General features: G+C 44.0%; 2 protein-coding genes across 3 annotated transcripts; both read right to left on the bottom strand.

The window, feature by feature from the left end:
* Nucleotides 1–829: 829 nt before the first annotated feature.
* Nucleotides 830–2,330, bottom strand: TEX53 (testis expressed 53). The gene is made up of 2 exons (XM_024930132.4): nt 2,191–2,330; nt 830–1,158 (listed from the first exon to the last, which is right to left on the bottom strand). The coding sequence occupies exons 1-2, from the start codon at nt 2,297–2,299 to the stop codon at nt 1,055–1,057; spliced, it is 213 nt and encodes a 70-aa protein (XP_024785900.1). The 5' UTR covers nt 2,300–2,330; the 3' UTR covers nt 830–1,054.
* Nucleotides 2,331–10,936: 8,606 nt separating this feature from the next.
* TEX48 (testis expressed 48) lies at nt 10,937–27,099 on the bottom strand. Of its 2 annotated transcripts, XM_003833077.5 has the most exons (5): nt 26,599–27,099; nt 16,231–16,338; nt 15,894–16,016; nt 12,715–12,846; nt 10,937–11,249 (listed from the first exon to the last, which is right to left on the bottom strand). In XM_003833077.5, exons 2-5 carry the CDS (start codon nt 16,232–16,234, stop codon nt 11,146–11,148), a joined length of 363 nt encoding a protein of 120 aa, XP_003833125.3. In that variant the 5' UTR covers nt 16,235–16,338; nt 26,599–27,099; the 3' UTR covers nt 10,937–11,145. The 2 variants fall into 2 exon arrangements, with proteins under 2 accessions (XP_003833125.3, XP_034784816.2); XM_034928925.3 differs by lacking the exons at nt 16,231–16,338; nt 26,599–27,099 and having other exon boundaries at nt 15,894–16,094.
* Between the last annotated feature and the right edge of the window lie 495 nt (nt 27,100–27,594).

Raw genomic sequence — 27,594 nt, 5'->3', positions numbered from 1 at the left:
TCACTTTGTTGCTTAAAACTCACCTGTGGCTTCCCATTATTTTCAAGATAGAGTTCAGCTCCCTTTCCCTGGATACAAAGCTCTTGATGCTCTGCCCACTTCACCTCCCACCAAACCCTGGCTCAGGTTTTCACTTGAGTCTTTCCAGACTTGGTACTTTGCTACCCTCATGCCCTCCCAGGTCGTGTCCCTATTTTCCAACTTTGCTGATTGTATTCCCTCCTTCTGGAATATCATCCCTTCTCCTTTTAGCTAACTTCCCTTCAAGCACCATCGCCTCCAGGAAGCCTTCCATGAATCCCCGAGTCAGTTGCAAAATGCTCCTTTGTCATTTTGCTTTCCAAGTTTTTGCCCTATTATGTCAGAGTGATACACTTCCGTGCCTGGCTCCCTGGCTAATGTGGAAACCATGTGGGGTCTTCTGCATATTACTCACAGTTGCATACTCCGTGTTTCAGCACAAGCGGTGCTGCGTATCTGCACTGGCTATGCATTGCATAACTCTAGGGCTGCTGTTTGTAGAGTTTTTCACAACATGCCCTGCTGTTCCCTATGGCCCTGAGCATCAAATGGAGTCGCACAGTAGGCGAGCAGAATTGTGCCCTGGAGCTCTGGACATTTATGACAGTGGCCTGTTATACAAACTGGCCTCTCCTAATATAGCACTTCCCTGTTAGGTTGGTTAGGAGTGACTGAAACAAATGTGTTAATGCGTTAAAATGACAAAACCACATTTCTTTCCAAGAGGTGCCAGGGTCTAATTGCTCCATGTTTTTGGGAATCTCAGAGGTAGGGCTGGCAAAGGGGGAAGGAGGAGAGACACTTCCTCTGATGTGACCAAGGACTTTAATTGGAGGCGGCTCCCCCCCACGGTGGCTTTTTCAGAAGCTGGAGTGACTCTTGGTGGTGGCACAGGGATGGCTCAGACGTCTTCTCCTCCTGCAGGGGAGTTTCTGAATCAGTCTTCATGACTCCTGTCCACTGCCCTCTTCCTCATGGAAGCCCAGCAGCTGTGCAGCCGCAGGGACCACGTGGGTGCCGCCGGCTAGAATGCTCATGGCCTCCTAAGGGTGCACGCCTTGAGCATCATGCGGTTGTCATAGGGGAGGCGTGGATGTCTTTTTGGTACAGCACTGTGGAGAGAATTTGTGTTCAGATCTGAAAGAACAGAGGAATAAACTTATCCTGGGTAAAGGCTTTGAGTGATGCGCGTATAACCTATCTTGGCCATACTCCACTCAGAGACTCCTCAAATCATTAATCGCTTTAAAAATAAAAGTTTGCTTGTATGAGCTAAGAATGATCTCGAGCTGGGTGAAGCAATGGAGATTTTAGAGTTTACTCATTACCTCAGCGTGGCCCAGCTGATCCTTATACACATCCACAGATATCATTTGTTGAATGTCTTTTTTTTGTTTTGAGGTGGAGTCTCGCTCTGTCGCTCAGGCTGGAGTGCAGTGGCGCGATCTCGGCTCACTGCAAGCTCCGCCTCCTCGGTTCACTCCATTCTCCTGCCTCAGCCTCCTGAGTAGCTGGGACTACAGGCGCCCACCACCATGCCCCGCTAATTTTTTGTATTTTTAGTAGAGACGGGGTTTCACCATGTTAGCCAGGATGGTCTCGATCTCCTGACCTCGTGATCTGCCCGCCTCAGTCTCCCAAAGTGCTGGGATTACAGGCGTGAGCCACTGTGCCCGGCCTTGTTGAATGTCTTCTTTGTGTGGGGCCATATGCATTCACTTACACACGGTGCCTGCCTTCATCCTCCTAACAGCCTGCACAGTGGGCAATATATTATCGTTATCCTCATTTTGGAGAGAAGGATGCTGAGGCTTAGAGAGGGAGGGTCGGCGACATGCCCAAACTCAGTAAGCAGCAGAGGCAGAGTTTAAACTACCATCTAATAAAGTACCACAAACTCAGTGAGAAATTAAATAAATCAACAAACGGCCATGGAGGACTAAAGCCAGTGATTTCAACGAATATCTACCACCTAATAACTAATCTCTAATAACTGATAGAGTCTTTAGGCTGTGTTGTTCCAGGCTTGAGTAACTACGCCCTTTCCACACTCCCAGAAGGCTGAAAGAAGTCTGACTATGTCCCAGCAGGAGGTGGCCGGGGAGGCCGAGACGCAGAGAATCATTCAGGTGTTCCTGACACTATCACACACCCACGTCTGGAACCTACTGAAGGACCGTGGATGATGCTGTTCAAACATTCTTGGATTGTGGAAGCCAACAGTGGTGGAAGACCCCTCGCTGGTCTTGCGGCAACAACAGAAGATCTTGGACCCCATGTTTTGGTGGGTGGTGGGAGGAGGAAAGGGCACTGGGGCTCCTGGCTCTGCAGCTCCAATCCCAGAAACCCATTGTTATTTAAGCGCTGGGTCATAGTGGGCCCTTCCCCTCTCTCTGACCTGCTGTAGCTCCCTGTGGCCAGCAGTTCCAGGCCCACCTGCCTGGGCCCACCACTCTGAGGGTCAGTCTTTCCTCAACTGTGCACATTTCTCCTACCTGTGGAAAGGACATGGAGCCTCCACTCTGCCAGTCTTTCCCTGTAGCGTTGCCTTCTTGAACCACAGATGTTGGAGGTCCAGCACAGTTCTCTGGGCAGGGTTGTTTTCTAGATGAACTTAAGACTGTAGCTGGAAAACTGAATCTCTGCTTTGCCAGGTCCTATGGCAGCAGAACCCCAGGAGATGCGGCAGCCCACACAGACAAGCTTGTGTTTAAAGGTCAGATTTGCCTTCTCTCTAGGTGTATGTGTGCTCTTGGGTTGGTTCTGTAATCTCTTTGTGCCTCACTTTATTTTATTTTATTTATTTATTTTTTGAGACAGGGTCTTGCTTTGTAGCCCAGGCAGGAGTGAAGTGGCATAATCATAGCTCACTGCAGCCTCAAACTCCTAGGCTCAAGTGATCCTCCTGCCTCAGCTTCCTGAGTAGCTGGGACTACAGGTGTGTGACACCGTATCTGGCTAATTTTTTTTTTCTTTAACTTTTTGTAGAGACCGGATCTTGCTATTCTGCCCAGGCTGGTCTTAAACTCTTGGCCTCAAGAGATCCTTCTGCCTCAGCCTCCCAAAGTGCTGGAATTACAGGCATGAGTCACTTTGCCCACCCACTGGCCTCCCTTTCTTATCTGGAAAATGGGAACAGTAATACCACCTTGGAGTAATGAGTGTTTAATTGTCTGTAAACTGGCCGCTCTGATGGGAGGTGCCCCAAAGTACTTTCTGTGCTCATTGTCTTCCCATATGGTTTGTTGACTCCATTATTCCAGCTGGGCCCAGGTCCCACAGGAGCATGGTGATGAAGCCCAGCTTTGCTGGTCCCAGTCCTGGCACTGCCACTAACTTGCTGTGTGGCTTTGGGCTAGCCCATACTGAGGCCCCCCGCATCTGCAACAGGAAGTCAGTGGGCTGCGTCATCTATCTTTCCAAGGATTCTCCCAGCTCTGATGACCGAAGGTTGTAAGTCTATCTTATTCCCAACCTCCTTTCTCTTTTCCAGGCTCTGGCCATCTGCTGTTGCTCCCCTTTCTCTGTGGCCAAAGCCCCACTCTGGAAATTTCCATCATCGGTGGTCGTGTGTCGATCACAGCACACTGGGTTCACTCCATGGCCTCATCCTTGGGTAGTGACTTCCCACCCGTCCAGTGCTCCTCTCCAGCCTCAGTCACCAGCATCTCCTGCTTGGATTATTGCAACGGCTCCTAAGCATCAGCATTAAGCACCAACACAGATGAATCCTCCTCCTACAGACATTAGATCATGTCACACCTCTGCCCAGAACCTCCCAGTGGCTTCCAGTATCATGTTGAATAAAAGAAAAGTCTTTCCCTGGGCCTGTCTTGAAAAAACTCATAATCTAACCATTTATCCACTTGTCCCTCACTGTCTCCTGCTACTTTACCCTTCACCCCTTTCCCGCCACACCAAACACACCACTGTTTGCATTTCTGCTGGAACGCTCTTCCCCTAGAAATCCACAAGACTCATTCTCTCACTTGTTTCAAGCCTTTGCTTAAAGAACACTTTATCTTTTTTTTTTTTTTTTTTGAATGGAGTATCACTCTATTGCCCAGGCTGGAGGGCAGTGGGGCGATCTCAGCTCTCGCCTTTGGGGTTCAGGCGATTCTTATTCCTTATTCTTATTCCTTAGCCTCCTGAGTAGCTGGGATTACAGGTGCGCACCACCATGCCCGGCTAATTTTTGTGTTTTTAGTAGAGACGGGGTTTCACCATGTTGGCCAGGCTGGTCTCAAACTCCTGACCTCAGGAAATCTGCCTGCCTCGGCCTCCCAAGTTGCAAGGATTACAGGCGTGAGCCACCATGCCTGGCCATGAACACTTTTTCTAGTGAGGCCTTCTCTGGCCTATTTACTCTATTTAATTCTCTCTGTTTATTCCCTCTGTTTAAGCCTCCTCCCTGCTCCCAGCACTCTCTATTTCCCTTCCTCACCTCATGCTTCTCTGCACCCCTTGTCATGTTCAGAAGTAGCCTAGAATTTATTTATGAGCACGTACTCACTTTCCCATTAGTAAACCCAGGAAGGCAGGGAGTCTCCTGTGTTCACTGTTGGGTCCCCAGTGCAGGGTGTAGGACAGGTGGTTAACAGCTTTTAGGGCATGGTTGGATGAACCTGTATGTATCTCACTTTGGTCCAGGGTCCAAGCAGGTGCTGTCACCGGGGAGCAGCAAAGAATGTCACAATCAGTAAGACACCACCTGCCTCATCCACCTGCCAAGCTGATGGATGGCTTTATGGATGACTTATAGGGTTGCTTTTGGCTGCCTTCTGATGGGACCACCTCTCTTCTCCACCCTCTCCATCCCAAACTTGCTTTTCCTCCTCTCATGTTTCCTATTTTGGGGACAGGTACCACTATTCATTTTGTGTCTGCAGCTAGAAATGGGGCACCCCTTACCTCCCCTCCGCTCACATTCATCAAGGCCTTTTGAATCTATCCCATAAATATCTCCATTGTCAGCCACCCTCCGTTGCCATTGCCCTCACCACTAGCGCCTCCTGCCTTTGGATCCTGACCACTGCTTTCCCACTAGCCTCTCTGGTGGCTCATCTGCAACCAGAAGATCTGCCCCTGGTGCAAATCCTGTTAGGTCACTCCTCCTCTGCCTTAACCCCTCAGTGGCTCCCCTGTTCTGCTGCTCGAACTTGTCTGAGGATCTGCCCCTGTCGACTTTGCCAGGTCCGTTCATTCCAACTCAGTCACTACTCTTCGGCCATAGGAGCTGCTGGCTGTGCTCCAGACTGTTTCTTACTGTTCCATCTCTGTGCCTCTGCACAAGCTGAAACCTGCACCTCCATGTCCTCTCCTCATCACACTTGAAGACAGCTCAGGTGTCACTTCCTTCAAGAAGCCATTCCTTTTTTTTTTTTTTTTTTTTTGAGACAGAGTCTCACTGTATCACCCAGGCTGGAGTGCAGTGGTGCGATCTTGGCTCACTTCAACCATCCTCCACCCTTTGGGCTTAAGTGATTCTTTTGCCTCAGCCTCCTGAGTAGCTGGGATTATAGGTGCACACCATCACACCCAGCTAATTTTTGTATTTTTAGTAGAGACAGAGTTGCGCCATGTTGGTCAGGCTGGTCTTGAATTCCCGATCTCAAGTGATCTGCCCGCCTCTGTCTCCCAAGTTGCTGGGATTACAGGTGTGAGCCACCATACCCAGCCAGGAAGGCATCTCTTAAACCTGGGATGAATTGAGGCATTTCCTTTATGGTTCCCTTGTCCCCTGGGCTTCCCTGTGTCCTGGACCTGACTGTCATTCCAGTGTCTGCCTAAACCACAGTGGATGCTCAGTAATATTTGTTGAATGGACTGTATTTTCACTGCCTATTTGCCTACAAAAAATCAGTGATTAAAAAAATTTGTTCAGCATATACTTTCTGAGGACCTACTGGTGCCAAGCACTGACTGCGGTGCTGGGGATACTGCCGTGGACAAGAGCAACAGAGCCTCCCTCTCGAGGAGGCAGGGGTGGGTCCAGCCCACCTTCGGGTCCCAGGATGCAACACGGGGCTGTGTGCAGAACGTGTATGCTCTCCATACTGATTGAATAAATACAGGAACATTGTCTGACTGTTGGACAATGGTACGCTCAATCCTTCACCCCGTTCTCCCTTCCATGAACAGGCTTTTTTTTTTCTTTAATCTCAGAAAGTTATGGGAATAGAAACAGAACACTGACATTCATTGAGCATTTGGGCAGGTCCTTTGACATTGCTGAGCTCATTTCATTTTCCTCTCCACCTTGCAAAGCAGGACTTTGTCTGATTTTCCAGATGGAGGGAATTGAGCCTAAGAAAGGTGACTTGCTCAGGTGTGGCAGCCAAGAGGAACAGCTGGGATTTTAATGTAGTTTTATCTGAAGCCAGATTCTATTCTGTCTATACAATTCCAGAATGAGATGTTCAGAACCACTTTGACCTCCAAGAGTTGATGGTAAGTGGTTTTTAAATGGAAAGGCTCCATCTGAAGCCTGGCAGAACAGCATAACAGTTAAGAGCACACTCCTTTTTTACTTAGATGGACTTCAGTTCTTAATTCCTGTTGCACCTTGCTGTGTAATTTCGGGCCGTTTAGCTTCCTTGAACCTCAGTTTTCCAGTCTGTGCAATGGTATGGTGAAACCTACCCGCAGAATGCCGTTGTAAGGATTTGGTGACATAAAGATGTCAAGTGCTTTGCAGGGTATGCGGTACACAGTAGGCGTTTAATATCACTGAGATGCTGGCTGGGACAGAGTAGGGGCGGGTGTGGTGTTTCTTGCATTACCAGTGCCCGCCTCTAGAGGGAAGCAGGAGCCAAAGAAAAGGGCCCTTGGGCTGTCCCCAGTGGGCTGTGAGTTTCAGGTCTCTAGGGACCCCACAGCACCTTGATCAGAATAAGAAAGATCAATGAAGTCAAACAGGAAGTCGTCTGGAGCTAGGGGAGCCCTCAGGAGTCTTTCAGCACAGCGGGGGAGACTGAGACCCAGAGACAGAGAAACAGTGGGGTCAAGGCAAATAAGGGGTGCTTCTTGTAGCAAAGTGAATAGGTGTCCAGGAGTTGCGGGGACATTTTCTGTTTTAGTACAGAAAAATTACCCCCTCTTACCCTTAGGTCTAACCTATGAGCCTCATTCACCTGCAGCTGGCAGAGTGGACAGGAGGCTGTCTGTGATGTCACAGAGTGGGGGAACTGGGGAATGTTGGGGACAGTGGGGTTTGGACTGAACCACAAAGGCAGGGAGGAGGGAGGACATATGCTGAACCCCTCTCCAGCAGTCCATTCCTTTGTCCACCATGCTGTAATGTCCACTGTGCCTATCAGGTTGGCTGGAGTGGTTCTGCCTCACATGTCTCTTACCCCTTTTGGGTTAGTAGGCTAGCCAGGTGTGTTCTTCTTCTGGGGCTGCTAGAGGAAGACACAGCAAGCCCCACTGTGAAAACACATTTCTAAGCCCCTGTTAGTGTCCTATCTGTTATGTTTTCATTGGCCAAGCAAGTCACTTGACAATTTAGTTCCCTCTCCCCAGGAAGGGGATGTTGGTGAATTCCTGACTGCTGCCACCTCCTCTCCTGTCCTGGCCTCTGTGCTGTTGTGGCAGAAACCTGCCCCAGAGTGGGCTGCAGATTCTCCCAATGTGATTGGATGGGGCCCACCCAGGTAATTGTGAATTATCTCAAGGTCACTGATTAGCAACCTTAATTGTATCTTCAACTTTAATCTTTTGCAGTGGGGTCATTATTCTGTCTACCACTGTGTTTAAACACTTGTATCAAGAAAATAAAAGAATGAAATAATTTCCCAATTCTTAAAGCTGGAAAAAGAGCAACAAAGTAAGGAAAAGAAAGTATAAGATTAAAAGCAGAATTTACTAGAGTATTAAAAAGCAGATCTAATTAATCAAAATCTTTTTTTGAAAAAAATTAACAAAATAGAAATACTATGTAGCTTAATCAGGAAAAAAAGGAGAAAGCACAAATATATAAAATTAGAAAGAATAAGGGGGAAAAATTGTTGAAACAAAAGAAATTTTAAAAATCTTTAGAGTCCATAATATACTTTTATGTAAAAAACTTTGAAAAACTATGAAGTAGATAGTTTTCTGGGAAAATAGTTTATTAAATTGACTGCATTAAAGATAGAAACTATCAATTTCTGTAGAAGAAATTTATTAAGCAACTACCCTCCCCCAAACAGGCAACAGGTCCAGAAGGTTGCACAAGGAGAGTTTCACCAAGCTTTTAAAGACCAGTTACAGTACTACATAAATTGTTCTAGAGCATATAAAATAAAACTTCCAAATTCTTTTTGTGAAGCAAGTATATATTGATAACCACATGTGATAGGGATAATCCAAAAGAAAATTACAAGGCAATGTTACCTACCAATACTGATACAAAAATTCTTAATAAAATATTAGTGAACAGAATCCAACCTCACAGTATGAAGATAATAAATCATGATCAGGTGAAATTTATCTGTGGAATGGAAGTTTGATTCGATATGAGTAAAGAAATTGTGATTTTTTTTATAGATGCTGAAAAAAGAAGAGGGAATTGATGGATATTATATTAATATGATAAAATGGCACTCTCTCTCTCTCTCTTTATCTCTACCTCTATGCCTTTGTCCTAAACCCAACTTCTTCCTTAATTTGCAAATACTGGAGCTATTTAAAATCAGGAACGAAGCACAGATATCTACTGACTTTAACATTGTAGCGGTGGCATTAACCATTGCAATCAGAAAAGGTAAATTGGAGACATAAAAATTAGAAGAAGAAGAAGTTAAAGTATTTCTACTTGCAGATTACATAATAGTATTACTGGTAAACCATCGGAAAGCAAAAACAAAACTACTCAAACAATGAAAGAATTCAGAAGGGAAGCAAGGCATACAATTAGCATACTGAACTCAATAGTGTTATTATACGCAAGCAATAACTAACTACAACAATAGTGAGAGAGAAAACTTCATTTACAATAGCAACAAAAGATAAAATACCTAGGAGTAAAGTTAATAAGAAATTTGCAAAATTAATATAAAGAACTCTTGAAAATAGTCCTGAAAGCCAACAAAGTAGGTTTGAACAAATGAAAAGCCATTGGTTGGTGGTTAGGAAGAATCAATGTTATAGATGTGTCAGTTCTTCCTGATTTATAATTTTCCCTAATTTGTAAATTTAGCACAATCATGACGAAAATAACATCAAGATTTTTTCTGAAGCTAGACAAATTGATCCTAACATTTACATGAAAAAACAAGCAAGAATAAAACAGGCATTGGGCGACAGTGAGACTCCGTCTCAAAAAACAAACAAACAAACAAAAAAACAGGCAGACTCCCCAGTGGAGTAGAATAGAAAGTTCAGAAAGAGACACAAATATATATGAAAATTTAGTATATGATAATAAAGGTGTCATCTCAGATGGATGATTGGACCAAAGATATTCTCCTTAATAAATATGCTGAAATGACTATATAATCATTTGGAGAAAGTGTAAAGTTAGATCCATACTTCCTAAATACATAATAATAAATGCCAAATGGAATAGGTTATATTTCTGATGTATAATGCTATACAAGCAAACGAAGAAGTGTGGGTGAATTCCTCTATAAACTGGATGTAGGGAAAGGCTAACGACAACCCAAAGTCCAGATTCAATGAAACATTAATAAACTTGACTTTGAGGAGCTAGTATTTCTAGTATATAAAGAGCACGCAAAAATTAACAGGAAACAGGAAAAAGAAAAAAGAGTGGAAGACATAAACAGATCATTAATAAAAACATATAAAAATGACCCTTAAACATATGAATAGATGTTAGTCTTCACTCATGGTAAGGGAAATGCAGGTTAAAACCAAAATGAGATACCGTTTCTCACCTGTAGGATTGGGAGAGCCTAAACAGTTGCTGAGGGCATGAGGAAACAGGTATCTCAGATATCATATACTCTTACAGAACAGAACTTGGTAGCATCTAACAAAACTGTATATATCTTTTCCATTTGGCTCAAAAGTCCATGCTGAAAAATTAACCCTAAAGATACACCGCATTAATCCATTCTCATGCTGTTAATAAAGATATACCTTGGCCTGGCACAGTGGCTCACGCCTGTAATCCCGCACTTTGGGAGGTCGAGGAGGACGGATCACCTGAGGTCAGGAGTTCGAGACCAGCCTGGCCAACATGGTGAAACCCCATCTCTACTAAAAATACAAAAATTAGCCAGGCCTGGTGGCAGGCACTTGTAATCCCAGCTACTCGGGAGGCTGAGGCAGGATTGAACTGAGTTCAATCACTTGAACTCAGGAGGCGGAGGTTGCAGTGAGCTGAAATGGTGCAAATGGGGAAAATGTAGATTAAACAATTGGTGACTCTGGGTAAAAGGTAAATGGGAGTTCTCTGTATTATTCTTGTGACATTTCTGTAAATTTGGAATTATTTCAGAAGGTATCCAAAAAGCTGTTTTCTCCTTCCTCTCTCTCTTTTTTCTTTCTTCCCTTCCCTCTTCCCCCTTCCCTTCCTTTCTTTCTTTCACGGAGTCTCGCTCTGTTACCCAGGCTGGAGTGCAGTGGCGAGATCTCAGCTCATTGCAACCTCTGCCTCCTGGGTTCAAGTGATTCTCCTGCCTCAGCCTCCCTAGTAGCTGAGATTACAGGAGCACGCCACCACACCTGGCTGATTTTTTTATTTTTAGTACAGATGGGGTTTCACCGTGTTGGCCAGGCTGGTCTTGAACTTATGACCTCATGTGATCCACCTGCCTCGGTCTCCCAAAGTGTTGGGATTACAGGCGTGAGCCACTGCGCCCAGCCAATAGGCTAAATTTTTTAAGCTTAGTTAGATGTGACAATATATTTAAAAATAATAAGACATTAGTTGGTAAGGGGGAAAGGAAAAGAGAAGGACACATCCTCTGGTGCAATCAAGAACTTTAATTGGAGGCATCTCTTCCCATGGTGGCTTTTTAGGAGCTGGAGTGACTCTTGCTTGGTGGCACAAGGATGGCTCAGACGTCTTCTCCTCCTTCAGGGGAGTTTCCGAATTAGTCTTCATGACTCCTGTCCACCGCCCTCTTCCTCATGGAGATGCCCCAGCAGCTGTGCAGCCGCCGGCTAGAATGCTCAGGGCCTCCCAGTGAGGCATGGCTGGAATGGCCAGCGCTCCTGGCAGTAGCGGTTTAAGTTTCTCTTGTAAAAATTTCTTTGGGAAGCATATGCATTCAGATCTGAAAGAAGAAAGGAAAAAATTATGCTGGGTGAAGGCCTTTGAATTGGGCTTTGATGAACTGTTTTGGTTGTTTGTATCCATTGCTGATCATTCCTCAGATTCTTGAATCTCAAGGGACCCAAGGCAGACCCTAGTCTAGGACTTGGTAGTCTTTTGTGATAGGAGGAGTTTCTTGCAGCGTATTTTGCATCGTGCTACGTTGGTGGCTTCAGTGACAGTAGGCTGTCTTGCAAAGCACAGTGATATGGAAGGTAGGAGACTTGGGCCCATCCTGGCTCTGACACTTACGTCATTCCCTAGCGCACTCGTGGGAAGTCCCTTTCCCTCTGTGAGCCTCACCCCTATGGGGGGTGGGAAGGGCAGAAGGAAGGAGTGGGCGAGCTAGTGGGGTTCCTACCTTCTCAAGCTTGATTCAAGCAGAGCTGTTCCTCTTTGATCTTTTATAGAAATTGGACTCTGTGAAATGTTGTTTTCAAGGGGGTTTAGTTGTTAGGAGAATTCAAAATGACTGGGTTGGATAATCCTTAGTTCTCAACAGGACTCCTGGGGTGGTTGTGAGTTATGTGAGACCACCTGGGCATAGAACTGGTGCCCAGCAATGTGGCTGCATTTCTTCTTCCTGGGTTGTGCCACTGTCCCGGGATTGGGCATCTGTTCTTCTGTGACCCAGAGGCATTTCACCCTCAGTTGAACTACACTCAATCCACAAGTGTTTTCTGGCATTGTTTACTTGCCATGCACCTGGCTGGATCTGGGGGCATAACAGGGAACAAAACTGATGTGGGCCCCTGCCCTCCTGGCACTTACTGTCTAGTGGCCAAAGTAGACATCAAGTAAGCATATGAAAAATACACGTGTAAGATGATGCCGCCAGGTGCAGTGGTTACACCTGTAATCCCAGCACTTTGGGAGGCCAAGGTAGGTGGATCACTTGAGGTCAGGAGTTCGCGACCAGCCTGGCCAACATGGTAAAACTCTTTCTCTACTAAGAATACAAAAATTAACCAGGCATGTTGGTGGGCGCCTGTAATCTCAGCTACTCAGGAAGCTGAGACAGGAGAATCACTTGAACCTGGGAGGTGGAAGTTGCAGTGAGCTGAGATTGGAGATTGCACCACTGCACTCAAGCCTAGACAACAGAGGGAGACTCCATCTCAAAAAAAAAAAAAAAGAAAGAAAGAAAAAGATGATGCCACAAAGCTTTGAAAGGAAAGCATGGATGTTTGCCCTTCCCCCCAGACCTGTTCCTTCTCATGCACTTCCTAGCTTGGAAGATAGTGGAGTCAGGTCTTAGCCTCTAGGGTCTCCCCAGTGTGCTCTGGAATATGACTGGGGCTGCTTGATGGGAGCAATTCCATCTCCTCATCTCGCTTAGCTGAAGTATCAATGGGGTCTGGTTATTAGGACCAGGCTCCCTGTCTGGGAGTTTCTGGTCAGTGTTAGGACCCCAATTTGGGACTCACCCTCAAACTGACTGCTGCTGGAGGAAATGCTCTTTTTTGTCTGGATCAGGGGTGTTCTCGAAGGCAAATGGGAGACTGCGTTAATGCGCTTGGGATTTTGTCTGTCAAGCTCATCTTTCTGAAGCTGCAAATCTGGCAATGAGAATTCCACAGGGTCACGTGGGGGAGGCTTAGGTGAGATCACGGAAGTGAAGGTGTTTTGCAAGCTCTGAAGCAGCACACACAGGCAAGTGGGGGTTATTATGGGATGGGGGTGTACCTGAAACTACCACCTCCTGTCCTCTGAGGGCTTCCCCTCATAAGCAGGTGCTGGATTCAAAGTGTGTATTTTAAAATAGTACATTGTATTTGTACGTATTTATGGGCTACATATGAAATTTTGTTACATGCATAGAATGTGTAATGATCAATTCAGGGCAAAGTATGTATTCTTTTTAAAACATTAACTTTTTTCCATTTATAAATGTAATGCATACACTTTATAGAAAAGTTAGGAAATATTGAATAGTATAAGGGAGGAAAAAGTGCCCCAAACATCTCTTCCCCAAGTTATTATCACAGTTCCAGTCTTTTCCTATGCATATTTTACATAGTCCATCATATCCTATGTATTATGGATGAATTTTACTTATCTATTTATTTATTTTTTGAGACAGGGATCTGCTCTGTTGCCCAGGCTGGAGTGCAGTGGTGTGATCATAGCTCCCTGTAACCTCAAACTCCTAGGCTCAAGCAATCCTCCTGCCTCAGCCCCCCGAGTAGCTAGGACTACAGGCATGTGTCACTGCGCCCAGCTAATTTTTAAATTTTTTTTTGTAGAGAGCGGGAGTCTCACTATGTTGCCAGGCTGGTCTTGAACTCCTGGCCTCAAGTAATCCTTTAGCCTCAGCCTCCCGAAGTGCTAGGATCACAGTTGTGAGCCATCTCACCCAGCCCTGCATTTGACTTTATTCATATACATTATGGCATAAATATTTTTCTCATGTCACTAAATTTAAAAAATGGTTGTACAATATTCTAGTTTTTGAATAATGTAAGATTTATTTAACCAAAGTTCCAATGTTGGATTATTTATTTACTTATTTATTTTTTTGAGAGAATCTCACTCTGGTACCTAGGCTGGAGTGCAGTGGTGCAATCATGACTTACTGCAGCCTCGACCTCCTGGGCTCAAGTGATCATCCCACCTAAGCCTCCTTAGTAGCTGAAATTACAGGTGTGCACCACCATGGCTGGCTAATTTTTTTTTTTTTGAGATGGAGTTTCGCTCTTGTTGCCCAGGCTGGAGTGCGATGGCACGATCTCGGCTCACCGCAACCTCCACCTCCCGGGTTCAAGCGATTCTCCTGCCTCAGCCTCCTGAATAGCTGGGATTACAGACATGTGCCACCATGCCTGGCTAGTTTTGTATTTTTAATAGAGACGGGATTTCTCCATGTTGGTCAGGCTGGTCTCAAACTCCCAACCTCAGGTGATCCACCTGCCTTGGCCTCCGAAAGTGCTGGGATTACAGACATGAACCACCATGCCCAGTCTGGCTAATTTTTTATTATTTGTAGAGGTGGGATCTTCCCATGTTGCCCAGGCTGGTCTTGAACTCCTGGGCTCAAGTTATCCTCCTGCCTCCCGAAGTGCTGGGATTATAGGTGTGAGCCACTGTGCCCGGCCCAGATTTTGCTACCATAAATACTGTTGTGATGAACATTGTTGTATATGAGACTTTGTCTTTATATAGTTCTAGGTTTCTAGAAGAACAACAAAGAATTTTGTCAATAGTCTGAGCTGTGTTCTGTGATAGGCAGCTCTGTCATTTATTAGCTGCATGCCTTAACTAATTGCTTAACCCCCACCTGCCTCTTCATTCATATCTGCAAAATGGTATGCTCAATTTGAATACTAATGTGTGCTTCTTAGAGTTATCCTGGGGATTAAATAATATCATTTTACTGTTAAAATATGAAATATACACTCTGAAACAGTAAGGGATTTATCTGATCACAGCTGGGTCCCCAGTGTCTAGACAGCGCTTTGCATATTATAGAGTTTCAGTAATTATCATCATTCTTACCTTGGGAAAAGGCATTGATATTTTTAAGGTTCCTGATTTTTATCGTGACTCTACTTCCAGGGAAAGTATTTTAAAGACCCTCACATGTGGATTTCTGTCAAAATACATCATTGTATTATCCTGTCTCTCAGTGGGACTCTGCCACGTTCCTGGCCATCTGTGCTCACCCCCTCCCACCTGTGTGAGTCCTAACTTTGGCTGATTTTGACAATAGTGCTTCTTTTTTTTTTTTCTGTCTGAAATTGTTGATTTTGATCCCTGATCTTCTCTGCTTGATCTCTTTTCATGGATCTTCAAGAAGGTTTTGATTACAAACTGAAGGCCAGGGTGACTTCTCTGTCTCTCTCTCTTCCCTTGACATGGTAGCCTAGGAAGTCTCATATTCCAGAGGCCCTGGCTAAAGATTTAAAGGGGGGTGGCTGGTTTGTACTAGACTTTGTTCAAGCAAGAAATACATTTTTATTTTGTAAACCATTGAGATTTCAAGGCTTATTTGTTTCAGCAGCAGAACATACTCTATCCTGATCAATACCTATATATTTTTTCTGCATGTTGAGTGCCTACTCTGTGCCAGACCCTGAGCTAGATGCTTATTTATATTGCCTCACAATAATAATGTATTGTGAATATCCCTGTTTTAGAGGCAAGGACAGTGAGACTCAGGGAGGTCAAGAGACTTGCCTAATTTCTGTGGCAGAGCTGAGATTTGAACTAACATGTATTGCCCCCAAAACAGGGATCTTAACCACTATTTTTGTAGTCTTTAATCCAGTGCTTCTCAAACTATCATGTACATTCAAATTTACCTGGAGATCCTGTTAAAGTGCCAGTTCTGATTCAGTAGTTCCAGAGCAGGGTCTGAAAATGCATTTCTAACAAGCTCCCAAGTGATGCCAATATTGCTGGCCCATAGACTACACTTTAAGCACAAGAGTTTAAGCTCTCTTGTTTATTGGTTTGAGTACTTAGCCATCCAACACCCACCTCATTTTAAATTGGAATTATCACTCAGTGATAGTGATGACGGCAGTTTGGGGGTATCCCAGCAGGCAGAGAGTGAGCAAAGTGAGGTTTAGAGAGGCCATGCAGAGTGTCCTTATCTGATACCTACTTTGGGTCGATGGCTTGTGCTCTTGGGTTTGACTGGGAACCTTGGAGTCATTGATGGCATAGGGCTCCTGACAGTCCCTGCAGCATAAACAGAAGATCTTCAAGATCAGGTTCTGGTGGGCTGCTGTTGGAGGCAAAGGAATGAGGGGCATGGGTTCTGGAATCTGAATTCCAGATGCCTATTGGAAATTGACTGTGGTGGGGGTATCATTGGGTCAGCCTCTCCCAAGGCATTAATACAATACTCCTCCCCTCTCCCAAATCTTCTGTAGTTTCCCATGGCCAGCAGATCCTTCTGCCTAGGCCATTTTTTCCTATTCTGTACAAAGTTTTCTTACCCATGGAAAGGAGTTGAAACTTCTACTCTGCCAGCTTTGTCTGCAGGGGTGCCTTGTTGAATCAGCCAGTCTTGAGTTTGAGCCCAGTTCACTGGGCTGGGCTGTTTCCTAAGTAAACATAAGACCGTGGCTGAAAAATGCTAGTCCTTCACCTGTGTTCACACTCCAGATAGGATCTAATGACAGCAAAATCCCACCTCATGCAGACATGCACATAAACATGCTCAGGTTTCAGATAGCTCTGTGTCCTACCCCATGAACAGGTGCATGTTCTTAGGTGGATTCTTTACCCTTTTTGAACTTCACTGTTATCACTTGAAAAATGAGAATAGCAGTGCCTACTTTGCAGGAGTAAAGAATCATATATATGAAAAGTAGCTCCTGTGAAGCTAGGTATATGGTAAGTGCTCAATCAATGGTCATTCCATTTTCCTCCCTTCTCTTTATGTAGCTCACTGGCTTCCAATGATCCCAGCTGGTCCAGGTCCTATGGAAAGGAAGCATATGGACTTGTAGGTTTAAATTCTGGTTTTGCCACTAATTTGCTGGAGGGCTTTGGGTAGGTCCATGCTTTTTTCTGTGTCTCAGGCTCCTCGTCAGTAGTAAGAAGTTAGGCTGGATGATCTCCGCAAGGATCTTTCTAGTTTTGAAGGTCCAGGATTATAAGGCCTTGCTTTGGTCCCAGATCCCTTTATTTGTGTATCAAGTTTTTAGATCTCTGGATACATTCTGTTCTCACTCCCCTTCTTGTGGCAAAACCCCCTTTAAAAGGAAATTCTTATCATCGTATTGTTTAGGCGTCCCTCACAATACCTAATTCACTTCGCTTTGTGAGTTTTGCCTTCATTATAGGCACTTGAGTCCCATTTTCTCTACTTCCATACCCTGGCCTAAGCCACCATCATCTCTTGCCTGAATTCCTGCAATAGCTTCCTGACTGGTCTCCTTATTTCTCTTAACCTGAACTTCCTCCATAATTAATACAAAAGTTGGGGTAGTTCTGTTAAAATATATCATGTCACTCTTCAGCTCAAAACTTCCAAGGATAGGAAAAAATGGGTATAGTAGATGGAGCGATATAATATGGAAGGAAGAAATGGAAACTCAAATAGAATCAAATAGAAATTCTAGTTCTATAAAAACCAGTATCTGAAGAAAATATGTATTGGGTAGGGTTAACAACAGATTGGACAAAGCAAAAGCAATGATCAGTAAACTTGCGAAAAGGTCAATAGAAATTATCCAAACTGAAACAGAGAAAGCAAAAAAGATTTTAAAAGGATGAAGAGTACCCCACTGACCTTGCGGGATGCTACCAAGCTGTATAACATACGCGCGTTACTGGACTCTCAGAAGGACAAAGGGCAGAAAAAATATTTGGCAATAGTGGCTGAAAAGTTACTAAATTTGATGGAAAGCATCAACATAAGTATTCAGTGAGCACCAAACATGAAAAACAAAAAGAAAATCACAACGACCGAGCGCGGTGGCTCATGCCTGTAATCCCAGCACTTTGGGAGGCCGAGGCTGGCAGATCACCTGAGGTCAGGAGTCCGAGACCAGCCTGACCAACATGGAGAAACCCCGTCTCTGCTAAAAATACAAAACTAGCTGGGTGTGGTGGCACATGCCTGTAATCCCAGCTACTTGGGAGGCTGAGGCAGGAGAATCGCTTGAACCCTGGAGGCGGAGGTTGCGGTGAGCTGAGATCACGCCATTGCACTCCAGCCTGGGCAAAAAGAATAAAACTCTGTCTCAAAAAAAAAAAAAGAAAAAAAGAAAATCACACCTAGGCACATTTTAGTCAAATGGCTAAAAAGTAAAGAACAGGCTCTTAAAACAACTGGAACAAATAAACATGAAAAAAAGAAACTGTAAACCTTTCACTTCATATTCCATGAAAATATCCTTCAATAATTAAGGCAAAATGAAGACATTATAAGATAAACAAAAATAGAGAGAATTTGTCTTTAGAAGACCTAGGCTGTAAAAAATGCTAAGATCGAAGGAAAATGATACCAGATGGAAATTCACATTTACAGAAAGGGATGAATAGGATAAGAAATAGCAAATATGTGGGGGTAAATGCAAACTTTTTTTTTTTTTTTTTTTTGAGACAGAGTTTTACTCTGTTACCCAGGCTGTAGTACAGTGGCGTGATCACAGCTCACTGCAGCCTCAAACTCCTGGGCTCAAGTGATCCTCCTGCTTCAGCCTCCCCAGTAGCTGGGACTACAGGTGTGCACCACCACACCTGGCTAACTTTTGTATTTTTTGTAGAGACGGGGTCTCCCTATGTAGCCCAGGCTGGTCTTGAACTCCTGGGCTCAAGTGATCCTCCCACGTTGGCCTCAAAAGGTGCTGGGATTACAGGAGTGAGTCACCGTGCCTAGCCAGAAAGATTTTTTCTCTTAGTCTTTCTTTTCTCCAAAATTCAGTGGTTTTGCATATTCCTCAGAAGAAAAACCAAAGTTCTCACCTGGGTCTTAAGATACTCTGTAATCTAATCATCCTTCTTCCCTCCTGTCCACCCACAACCCTCATCACCAACTCTGTCTTCAATTCCTCCAATACCCCAATTCCATTTGCCCCCCCTGCTGAGTTTTAAAACACAGCAAGCTCTCAACAATTTGTGCTTGTTTTACTCTCTGCCTGGAATTCAGTTCTCTTAGATAACAACATTCTGTCATTACCTTCAAGTCTTTGCTTCACCTTTTCTAGTGAGACTTTCTCTGTTGTATTTAACATTATAACCCCCTTGCCCAGCACCCCAGCACTTCCTAATCTCTTCCTTGCTTACTTTTCAAACATTTTCTCTTTCTTTCTTTCTTTCTTCTTTCTTTCTTTCCTTTCTTTCTTTCTTTCTTTCTTTCTTTCTTTCTTTCTTTCTTTCTTTCTTTTCTTTCTTTCTCTCTCTTCTTTCTTTCTTTTTTCTCTCTTCTCTCTTTCCTTCCTTCCTTCCTTCCTTCCTTCCTTCCTTCCTTCCTTCCTTCTTTCTTTCCTTCTCTCTTGCTCTCACTCTCTTTCTTGACAGGGTCTAGCTCTGTGCTCAGGCTGGAGTGCAGTGGCACAATCATGGTTCACTGCAGCCTTGAACTTCTGGGCTCCTCCTGCCTCAGCCTCCTGAGTAGCTGGGACTACGGGTGTATGCCACCATGCCCAGCAAATTCTTCTTATTTTTTTTTTTAAGAGAAGGGGTCTCACTGTATTGCTCAGGCTGGTCTTGAAATCAAGTGATCCTCCCATGTTGGCCTCCCAAAGTGCTGGGATTACAGGTGTGAGTCACCGTGCCCAGCTTCATTTCCTAACACTCTACATAATTTGCTAAATTACTGTGTTGAAGGTCTGCTTCTTCCCACTAAATTAGAAGTCACATGAGGTCATGGATTTTAGCTGTTTGGTTTACTGCTCTATTATCAGTGTCTAGAGCAGTACCTAGTGCAGTGTGGGAAGTCAATAACTGTTTGTAGAATAAAAATTGAGGGTGTTTGTAGAATAAACTAGCATTTATTCTTGTCTTGAGTAAAAGCACTTGCAGGCCCTGGGGGCAGTAGAGAGGTGGGTGGTAGTTTTTGTGCCAGGAACATCACAAGCTGTAGGACACAGCTTACCTCATTCACATGCTAAGCTTACTCTGATGGTTTCATGAGTCAATTTTAGTTCTGCTCTCTGTTTACTGGTTGGGACTATTTTTCTTCCCCGTCCACTGCAAAGCATATCTATCTTCTTCCCATGTTCCCTATTTCGTGGGATGATCCTATTATTCACTCTGTCTCTAGAGTCAGAAGCCTGCCAGCCTCCTGCCATCTGCTCACGTTCATCAGTCTTTGAACTTTACTTTCCAAACAGTCTGTCTGCCCAGTCAATCCTTTGCCATTTCCTTCACCGTAGTGTAAGCCACCATTACTTCTCACCTGGACCACTGCTTAAACTTTCTCATTGGTTTGTTTGCCTCCACCTAAAGCTAGAGTTATCTGGTAGACATGTAAATCCTATCTCTCTTCTGCCCCAACAACCCTCTGCCCCACCAAGGGGGTCCCCAAGTCTGCAGATCCAACTCCTTTTGTGATCACCACTGTTATTCTCTTCATCCTCATCTTCTCTGGGTTGCACTCACCGCCCTACAGCCATAAGAGATGCTGTATAGGCAGCTTCCCCAATCACCTTTTACTGAATGGACCCTGTTCACATCCTGTTCCCTCTACCTGGGATGTTCTCACCTCAATCCTTGAGTCATCAAACTCCAGGATTCAGCTCAGGGACTACAGGAAGGCATGGGATAAGTTAGGAGTCCCTCCCTTGTGCTCCCACAGCACTCCCCTGCTGGCCCACCATGTTTTCCTGTACACAGCCTGTTATTGTACAGTGACTGCCTAACTCATGGTAAATGCTTAATAAATACTTGTTGAAACGTTGTCTTGTAACTGCCTCTTGTTGACAGTCTGGATACTAGTTCATGAGCTTTTTCCTTTTTCTTTTTCTTTTCTTTTTTTATTTTTTGAGACAGGGTCTCACTCTAACACCCGTGCTGGACTGTAGTGGCACCATCAGGGCTCACTCCAGCCTCAACCTCCCAGGTGCAAGCGATTTCCCTGCCTCAGCCTCCTGAGTAGCTTGGACTACAGGCTCGCACTACCATGCCCGGTTATAGTTTTTTTGTTTTTGTTTTTGTTTTGGTAGAGATGGGATTTTGCCGTATTGCCCAGGCTCATCTCGAATTCCTCAGCTCAAGAGATCTCCTGCCTCAGCTTCCAAAAGTGCTGGGTTATAGGCTTGAGACACTGAGCCCAGCCAAGCTTTTTTCTTTTTTTTTTTCTTCATTTATTTCACATGTATTTACTGAAAACCTGCCATGATCCAGGTACTGTTAGGTGCTGGAGATATAGCAGTGAACAAGACACAGGATAGACAAATGTCCATGGAAGCAGGGACAGTATTTTATTCACTTTTTTTTTTTTTTGAGACAGAGTCTCGCTCTGTTGCCCAGGCTGGAGTACAGTGGCGCAATCTTGTCTCACTGCATGCTCTGCCTCCCGGGTTCGTGCCATTCTCCTGCCTCAGCCTCCCGAGTAGCTGGGACTACAGGCGCCTGCCACCACGCCTGGCTAATTTTTTGTATTTTTAGTAGAGACGGGGTTTCACCGTGTTAGCCAGGATGGTCTCGATCTCCTGACCTAGTGATCTGCCCGTCTCGGCCTCCCAAAGTGCTGGGATTCCAGGCGTGAGCCACCGCGCCTGGCCTTTATTCACTTTTGTATCCTCAGCACTCAGCCCAGGGATGGGCACAGAATAGGTACTTTATACATATCTGTTGAATAAACACATGAACCTTCTCTGACTGTTGGAAAAAAACTATGCCAAACAGATCTCCTTCCTCCCTTCCACTAACTGATTTTTAACTTTCTGCACATAAGCTCTTCCTTGTGGTTAGATACGATGCAGGCTAGACACATACAGATGTCACCATTGTGTGGATTTTTTGGTCAAAGTGGGGGCACTCACTAGGTCCATTTAGCTCCAATCTCCAATAGTCTTTTGGATCTGCTGCCAGGTGAGGTGTTTTGTTTGTTTGTTTGTTTTTTTGTTTTTCCCTAGACCTAGTGTCAGTGTCATGGGATTTTTTTTTTTCTTAACATGATTTGAGCTCTGATGTATTTCATTGGGTTCTCTTTAGTGGATTTATTTCATTTTCCTATAATTTATAAAGAAATAGAAATTTATACAGGCAGTTAGATCTTTTGTTTTGGAGATACACCATTTAGCAAATATCCTTGCCATTAATCTGCTTCGTATTCTGCTACTTGCTTTAGTTTCAGTTGTCTTCATCCACTTATAAAAATGCTTGCCTCACCGGGTTTGGCTTTGTTCCAGACTGCCTTGTGTATGTTGAATGTAGAAGGAAGCACTTCATAAGAAAGGAATGGAAGCATAGCTCTGACAAGCCCCCACCATGAGTCAGCCCTGCGTGTCTGGAGTTTTCCTGGAGTGGTAATTGATTTGTCTAGAAGAAATTGCTAAAACCTGGACTTGTGTCCCTCTAAACCTTTGTCAGCATGTGTTCTGTCTTGGTAAATCATAAAAGAAGGTCACTTTTTTTTTTTTTAGCTTATATTCGGGAGTCAGTAATTTTCAGGTTTTTGATCATGTGGCCTCTTTTAGGCTCTGCTTGGCCAAGAAATTCAAGACACTGCACAAGTAGAAACTGTTTATCAATTGTAGCGTGCTCTTTCCTGCTTGTCGTGGTCTCATCTGCATTAAGGTTGTTGCCTCTTCCTGGAAAAACTCCGTATATATACTCTCACTATAGGTACTCTCATGTATTTGTCTTAATAAATGGCAAAAGTTCACTAGATGACTTAGGATTACTGTAGCCATGATGACAAAGTTTTGATGTCAAAAATCAGATTTAAGAGGAGCTCTAGAGAAGAGAGAAGACAAAAATGCCAAACATAAATAGAAGGCTTCTTTGTCTGGAATGCTCTGGCCTCAGGAAGAAAAAGACAAAAAAGACCTTACTCTTACTCAAACCTTCTGACACCTGTTTTCTTTGCTTCTGTCTTTCTCTCTCCACCCAACTTGATCTTTACGATCCACATATACTCCTCTTACTCCTTCCCCTGGCTGCCCAAATAAACTTTTTCAGGGAGCATTTTTCTAGAGAAGAACAATCACATTGCACAACACCCACCTAAAACTTCTGCACTGAAGGTAGATCAAGAGAGGGCGAATTTAAACTCTGAGTAAGAGTTGAGTTGGGTAAAAATAGAATCTTCCCAAATTTCAGAACAAAAGAAAGTTTGTTTTGTATATCCTGTGTAATTCAGGATTCTGTTCGTTACTTATTGTCTTGGACTATCATATTTGTACCAATTAGTTCATTTCGTTGTTGACCTTTAGGCCAGGCACAGTGGCTCACACCTGTAATCCGAGCACTTTGGGAGGCTGAGACAGGAAGATTGCTTAAGTTTTGGAGTTTGAGACCAGCCTGGACAACATACCTCATCTCTACTAAAAATTAAAATTTAGCTGGGCATGGTGGTGTGCACCTGCACTTCCAGTTACTCAGAGGCTGAGGAGAGAGTATTGCTTGAATTTGAGAAATCAAGACTTCAGTGAGCTATAATCATGCCACTGCACTCCAGCCCAGGCAACAGGAGATCCTGACTCAAAAAAAAAAAAAAAAAAAAAAAATTGTTGACCTTCAACAATGGGGAAAATGTTTAAGAGTAGCAGGATGAAAAAGGTCAGAAGATTCAAATAACCTATCTATGCATAATATTTATAAACATGGACTTGAGAGGGTAAGAAAAATAGGAAGTATGCCACATGAAACTATTTTAAAAGATTTTCTCTTAAGGGTGGATAGGGCAAAGATTCAAGAATAACAAACAAAATGATGAATCAATAGGTGAGTTAATAGACTTCAGGACACTTTCAAAGGACATTCTGGGGCAAACAAAAAGTGTAAGTAAAAGGAGCCCTTTCTTTATGCAAAAGCTCATATCTAAAATAGAGGATTTAGAAAAAATCAATTGGAATGGGAAATTCCATTAGTGTAGATATCTTGATCATTTTCCAAGAGTCCTAAAATGTTAACTAGAAATCGAGATAATCTTTTGGCCCACTAGATAAAACAACTGGCCCCTGAAATAAAGACAGGACCCAAATCTCCTCTGTTCTTTAAGAATTTGGAGTCTGTGGAGAACACTTGCACTTACTGTATGCAGAAAGGCCATTAGAAGAACTAATTAGTTCCATGTCAGAAGGACAGCTGTCCATATCTGTCTGCTGAGTCTTTCTGAGGAGAACTTTGCACTTAACATTTTCCTATTTTGCCTCTAAACTCCCAAAGGGCATTGTCTATAAATATAAATGAACAGCTATACTGCTTGCTTGTTGATATGGTTTGTTTCTTATGTGGAGATCAGACTCTTCTATTCCAACTATAATTAAGACTAATTGTTCTGCATGATGAATACTTAGACCATTCCAGTGCATGATTCTCCAGCACCCACGGTGGACTATGTCTTCTTACACAGAGTCTGAAGGGATGAAACCCTTCTTGGGGGGTTTAACTACTAGTAGATGAAACAGACTTCTGAGGATTCTGAGTTGAACAATTTAAAGTGCCTTTTTCCCCCTCACCTTGACTGACACAGCAAATCATGTAGCCCACATCCTAGGGTACACCTGACCAATTTAAAATCCTTAGTTTGAGTAATTATGGATCACAGAAACCTTCGGGTTTTATTTTAGCTAATTAGGGGAGTCTGCCCCATTGCTAACACTCCCTGTTGTGCCTGGATTAATATCACAGGTGAGGTTAATCTATAGCTAAGCCCAAAGAAAAAGCAGCCTGGCTATCTAAGGTAGATGGTCATGCCGGGGAAATCATGGGGCATGACTCCAGAGAGGCTTTCAGATCTTTTTGAAAATACTTTTAATTGTCATTGTCCTTTATTTTTTATTTTTTTATTTTTTTGAGATGGAGTTTTGCTCTTGTTGCCAGGGTTGGAGTGCAATGGTGCGATCTCGGGTCACTGCAACCTCCGCCTCCTGGGTTCAAGCGATTCTCCTGCCTCAGCCTCCTGAGTAGCTGGGATTACAGGCATGCACCACCACACATGGCTAATTTTAGTTTTTAGTAGAGATGGGGTTTCCCCATGTTGGGTCAGGCTGGTCTCGAACTCCTGACCTCAGGTGATCTGCCAGCCTTGGCCTCCCAACGAGCTGGGATTACAGGCGTGAGCCACTGTGCCTGGCCTTAATTATCGTTGTCTTGCATCATTCAGGTTCTGTTGTCCAGAGAGCTGAATGCTTTTATGTAGCCTCTGGTTTGACAAATGGTGAAACAAATGATTCAAAGAAAAAATGAGAAGAAATGAGGCAGACTGATACTCAAAATGAAAACCAGATCTCTGTACATGGAAAAATGGAACTGTGTTTTCAAGAAAAGCCAATGACGGTGGTGAAGATCTGGACAATCTTGGAGGGTCTTTCCTGCACCTTTAGTTGAGGGAGACCAGAAGGCAGATAATGAGAATTAAAAAGAGAAGCTCCCACATTCCTAGGTGACGATGGATTGCCCTGTAACCACGGTAACAACGAATCCCCAGAACCTGTGTGACACCCATTTAATCTATTAATGAAACTCCCTTGGTAACCATTCTAACAGACACATGCCAGTAGGTACATTTCATAGCTAAAGGTCTACCATTCCTAAACACTGCTGCCTCTGAAACACCACCAGTCCACTAACTCAACACCTCCCAAAGCCCCTTATGCATCAGCCATGAGCTTTGTTCAGAGACTTTGCCATACAAGCACAGTTCTCCCTTGTTTAACCAGAAATAAATTCAGTTTTTGTTTCATGTAGTGAATGCAGGCATCTTCCACCAAAGCAGCTTATGGATATACAAGAAAATGTAGTTATTCAAATTCTCTTTTTCTCTCTTTTTAATGCAAATGATAGCTTACTATACACCACGTTTTGCACCTTGATTTTTTTCAATTAAAAATAAACCGTGGAGATCGTCCGTATTATCAGCAGGGATCTGAAGCGTAGGTTTGTTGACACCCTGTGCTGATGCTCTCTCCACATCTTTACTAGAAAATTTTGCAAGAAAGAGGGTAGTAGAACCACTTTCTCCTCTAAGTGTTGACAGCAGAGAGCTTTGAGTTTTTGAACCCTCTTCAGAAATGAAACGGCTCTTAGGGAGAGCAGTGTATCAGTTACAAGCACATTCTCTGGGGGTATAATTCTTGGAGATCTACTGTTAGCTAGGAAATTTAGAATTTATGACCTCTTTGAATCTCTGTTTTCTGACCTGTAAAATGGGGATGAGAATAATAGTATCTACAATAGAAGGTAGTTCTGAGGATTAAATAATGATGGAAAGTGCTTAGCACAGCTTTCTGGTGTGTCGTAAAGGCTTAATAAATACAGATGAAGGTTCTGATGCTGATGAATATGTAGGGAGATGCCTAGGGGATGTGTGGCACTTCTTGCACTACCAGTGACCCCCTCTAGAGGGAAGCAGAAACCAAAGAAGAGGGCCCTTGGGTTGTCCCTAGTGGGTATGAACTTCAGGTCTCTAGTGACCCCATTGCACTTTGATCAGAAGAAAGATCAATGAGGTCAAACAGGAAGGCTTCTGGCGCGGCGGGTGGTGGTGGGGGAGGTCATTCAGCACAGGTGGAGACTGGGACCCAGAGAGAGAGAGAAACAGTGAGGTTAGAGCAAATGAAGGATGGGGATTGCTTGGAGCAAAATGAATAGGCGTCCAGGAGTGGTGGGGACATTGTGCCTTTTAGTACAGAAAAACTATCACCTCCCGCCCTTTGGTTTAAACTGTGAGCTCCACTCACCTGCAGCTGGCAGAGTAGAGAGCAGGCTGTCTGTGATGTCACAGAGCTGGGGAACCAGGGAATGTTGGGGCTGGGGTGTTTGGACTGGACCACAACAGCGAGGAGGAGGGAGAAGTTCTGCTGAGCACGATGCCATGCTGTCCACCAGACTGTTTACTGGGGCACAAGTCCTGGGGCCTCGGGAAGCACCTAGAGGATGGCCAGAAGGGGACAGTACAACACTGGACGCTGTAGATCTGGGTGCCATTCTCTCTCTGTCCGCCCACTGGGTAGTAACCTTAGGCAAAGGGACTTCACGCTCAGGTTCTCCCTCTGCAATATGGGAATAATAATAATAATTTTTTTCTTTTTTGAGACAGAATCTCACTTTGTCACCCAGGCTGGAGCACAGTGGTGCAATCTTGGCTCACTGCAGCCTCCGCTTCCCAGGTTCAAGTGATTCTCATGCCTCAGCCTCCCAAATAGCTGGGGCTACAGGCATGCACCATCAGGTCCGGCTAATTTTTGTATTTTTAGTAGAGAAAGGGTTTCACCATGTTGGCCATGCTGGTCTCGAACTCCTGACTTCAAGTGACCCCCCCCAGCCCATCACCTTGACCTCCCAAAGTGCTGGGATTATAGGTGTGGCCTTCGCCTGGCCAGGAATAATAATAATTATATGTCCTGTTTGCATTTTTAAGTATTAAATGAAATCAGGTAAACATTTAACATGGTATCTAGATGTAGTAAGCACTTTAAGAAAGGGTAGTTATTAATAACATACGCAAAAATAAAGTGACATTTTCTTCCCTATTTGTTTTTCAGAAAAGAGGGAATCACTTTGTATTGGAGTCCTGACAAAATCTCTCAGCTTATGGGTCACTCTTTCCATTCCTTTATTTAGGACAACCAAGTACTATTCACATATGGGGAAGCCACATTGGATTAACATATTCTCAATCAGTGCTATCATTTGATGCATAGAGAGGTCACTGGATACAATAGAAACAGAAGAAA

This window comes from Pan paniscus, chromosome 11 (genome assembly GCF_029289425.2).
Source record: "Pan paniscus chromosome 11, NHGRI_mPanPan1-v2.0_pri, whole genome shotgun sequence".
Lineage (NCBI taxonomy): Eukaryota > Metazoa > Chordata > Mammalia > Primates > Hominidae > Pan > Pan paniscus.
Note: the sequence above shows the minus strand (reverse complement) of the source record. Positions and strands in the feature narration are given on the sequence as shown.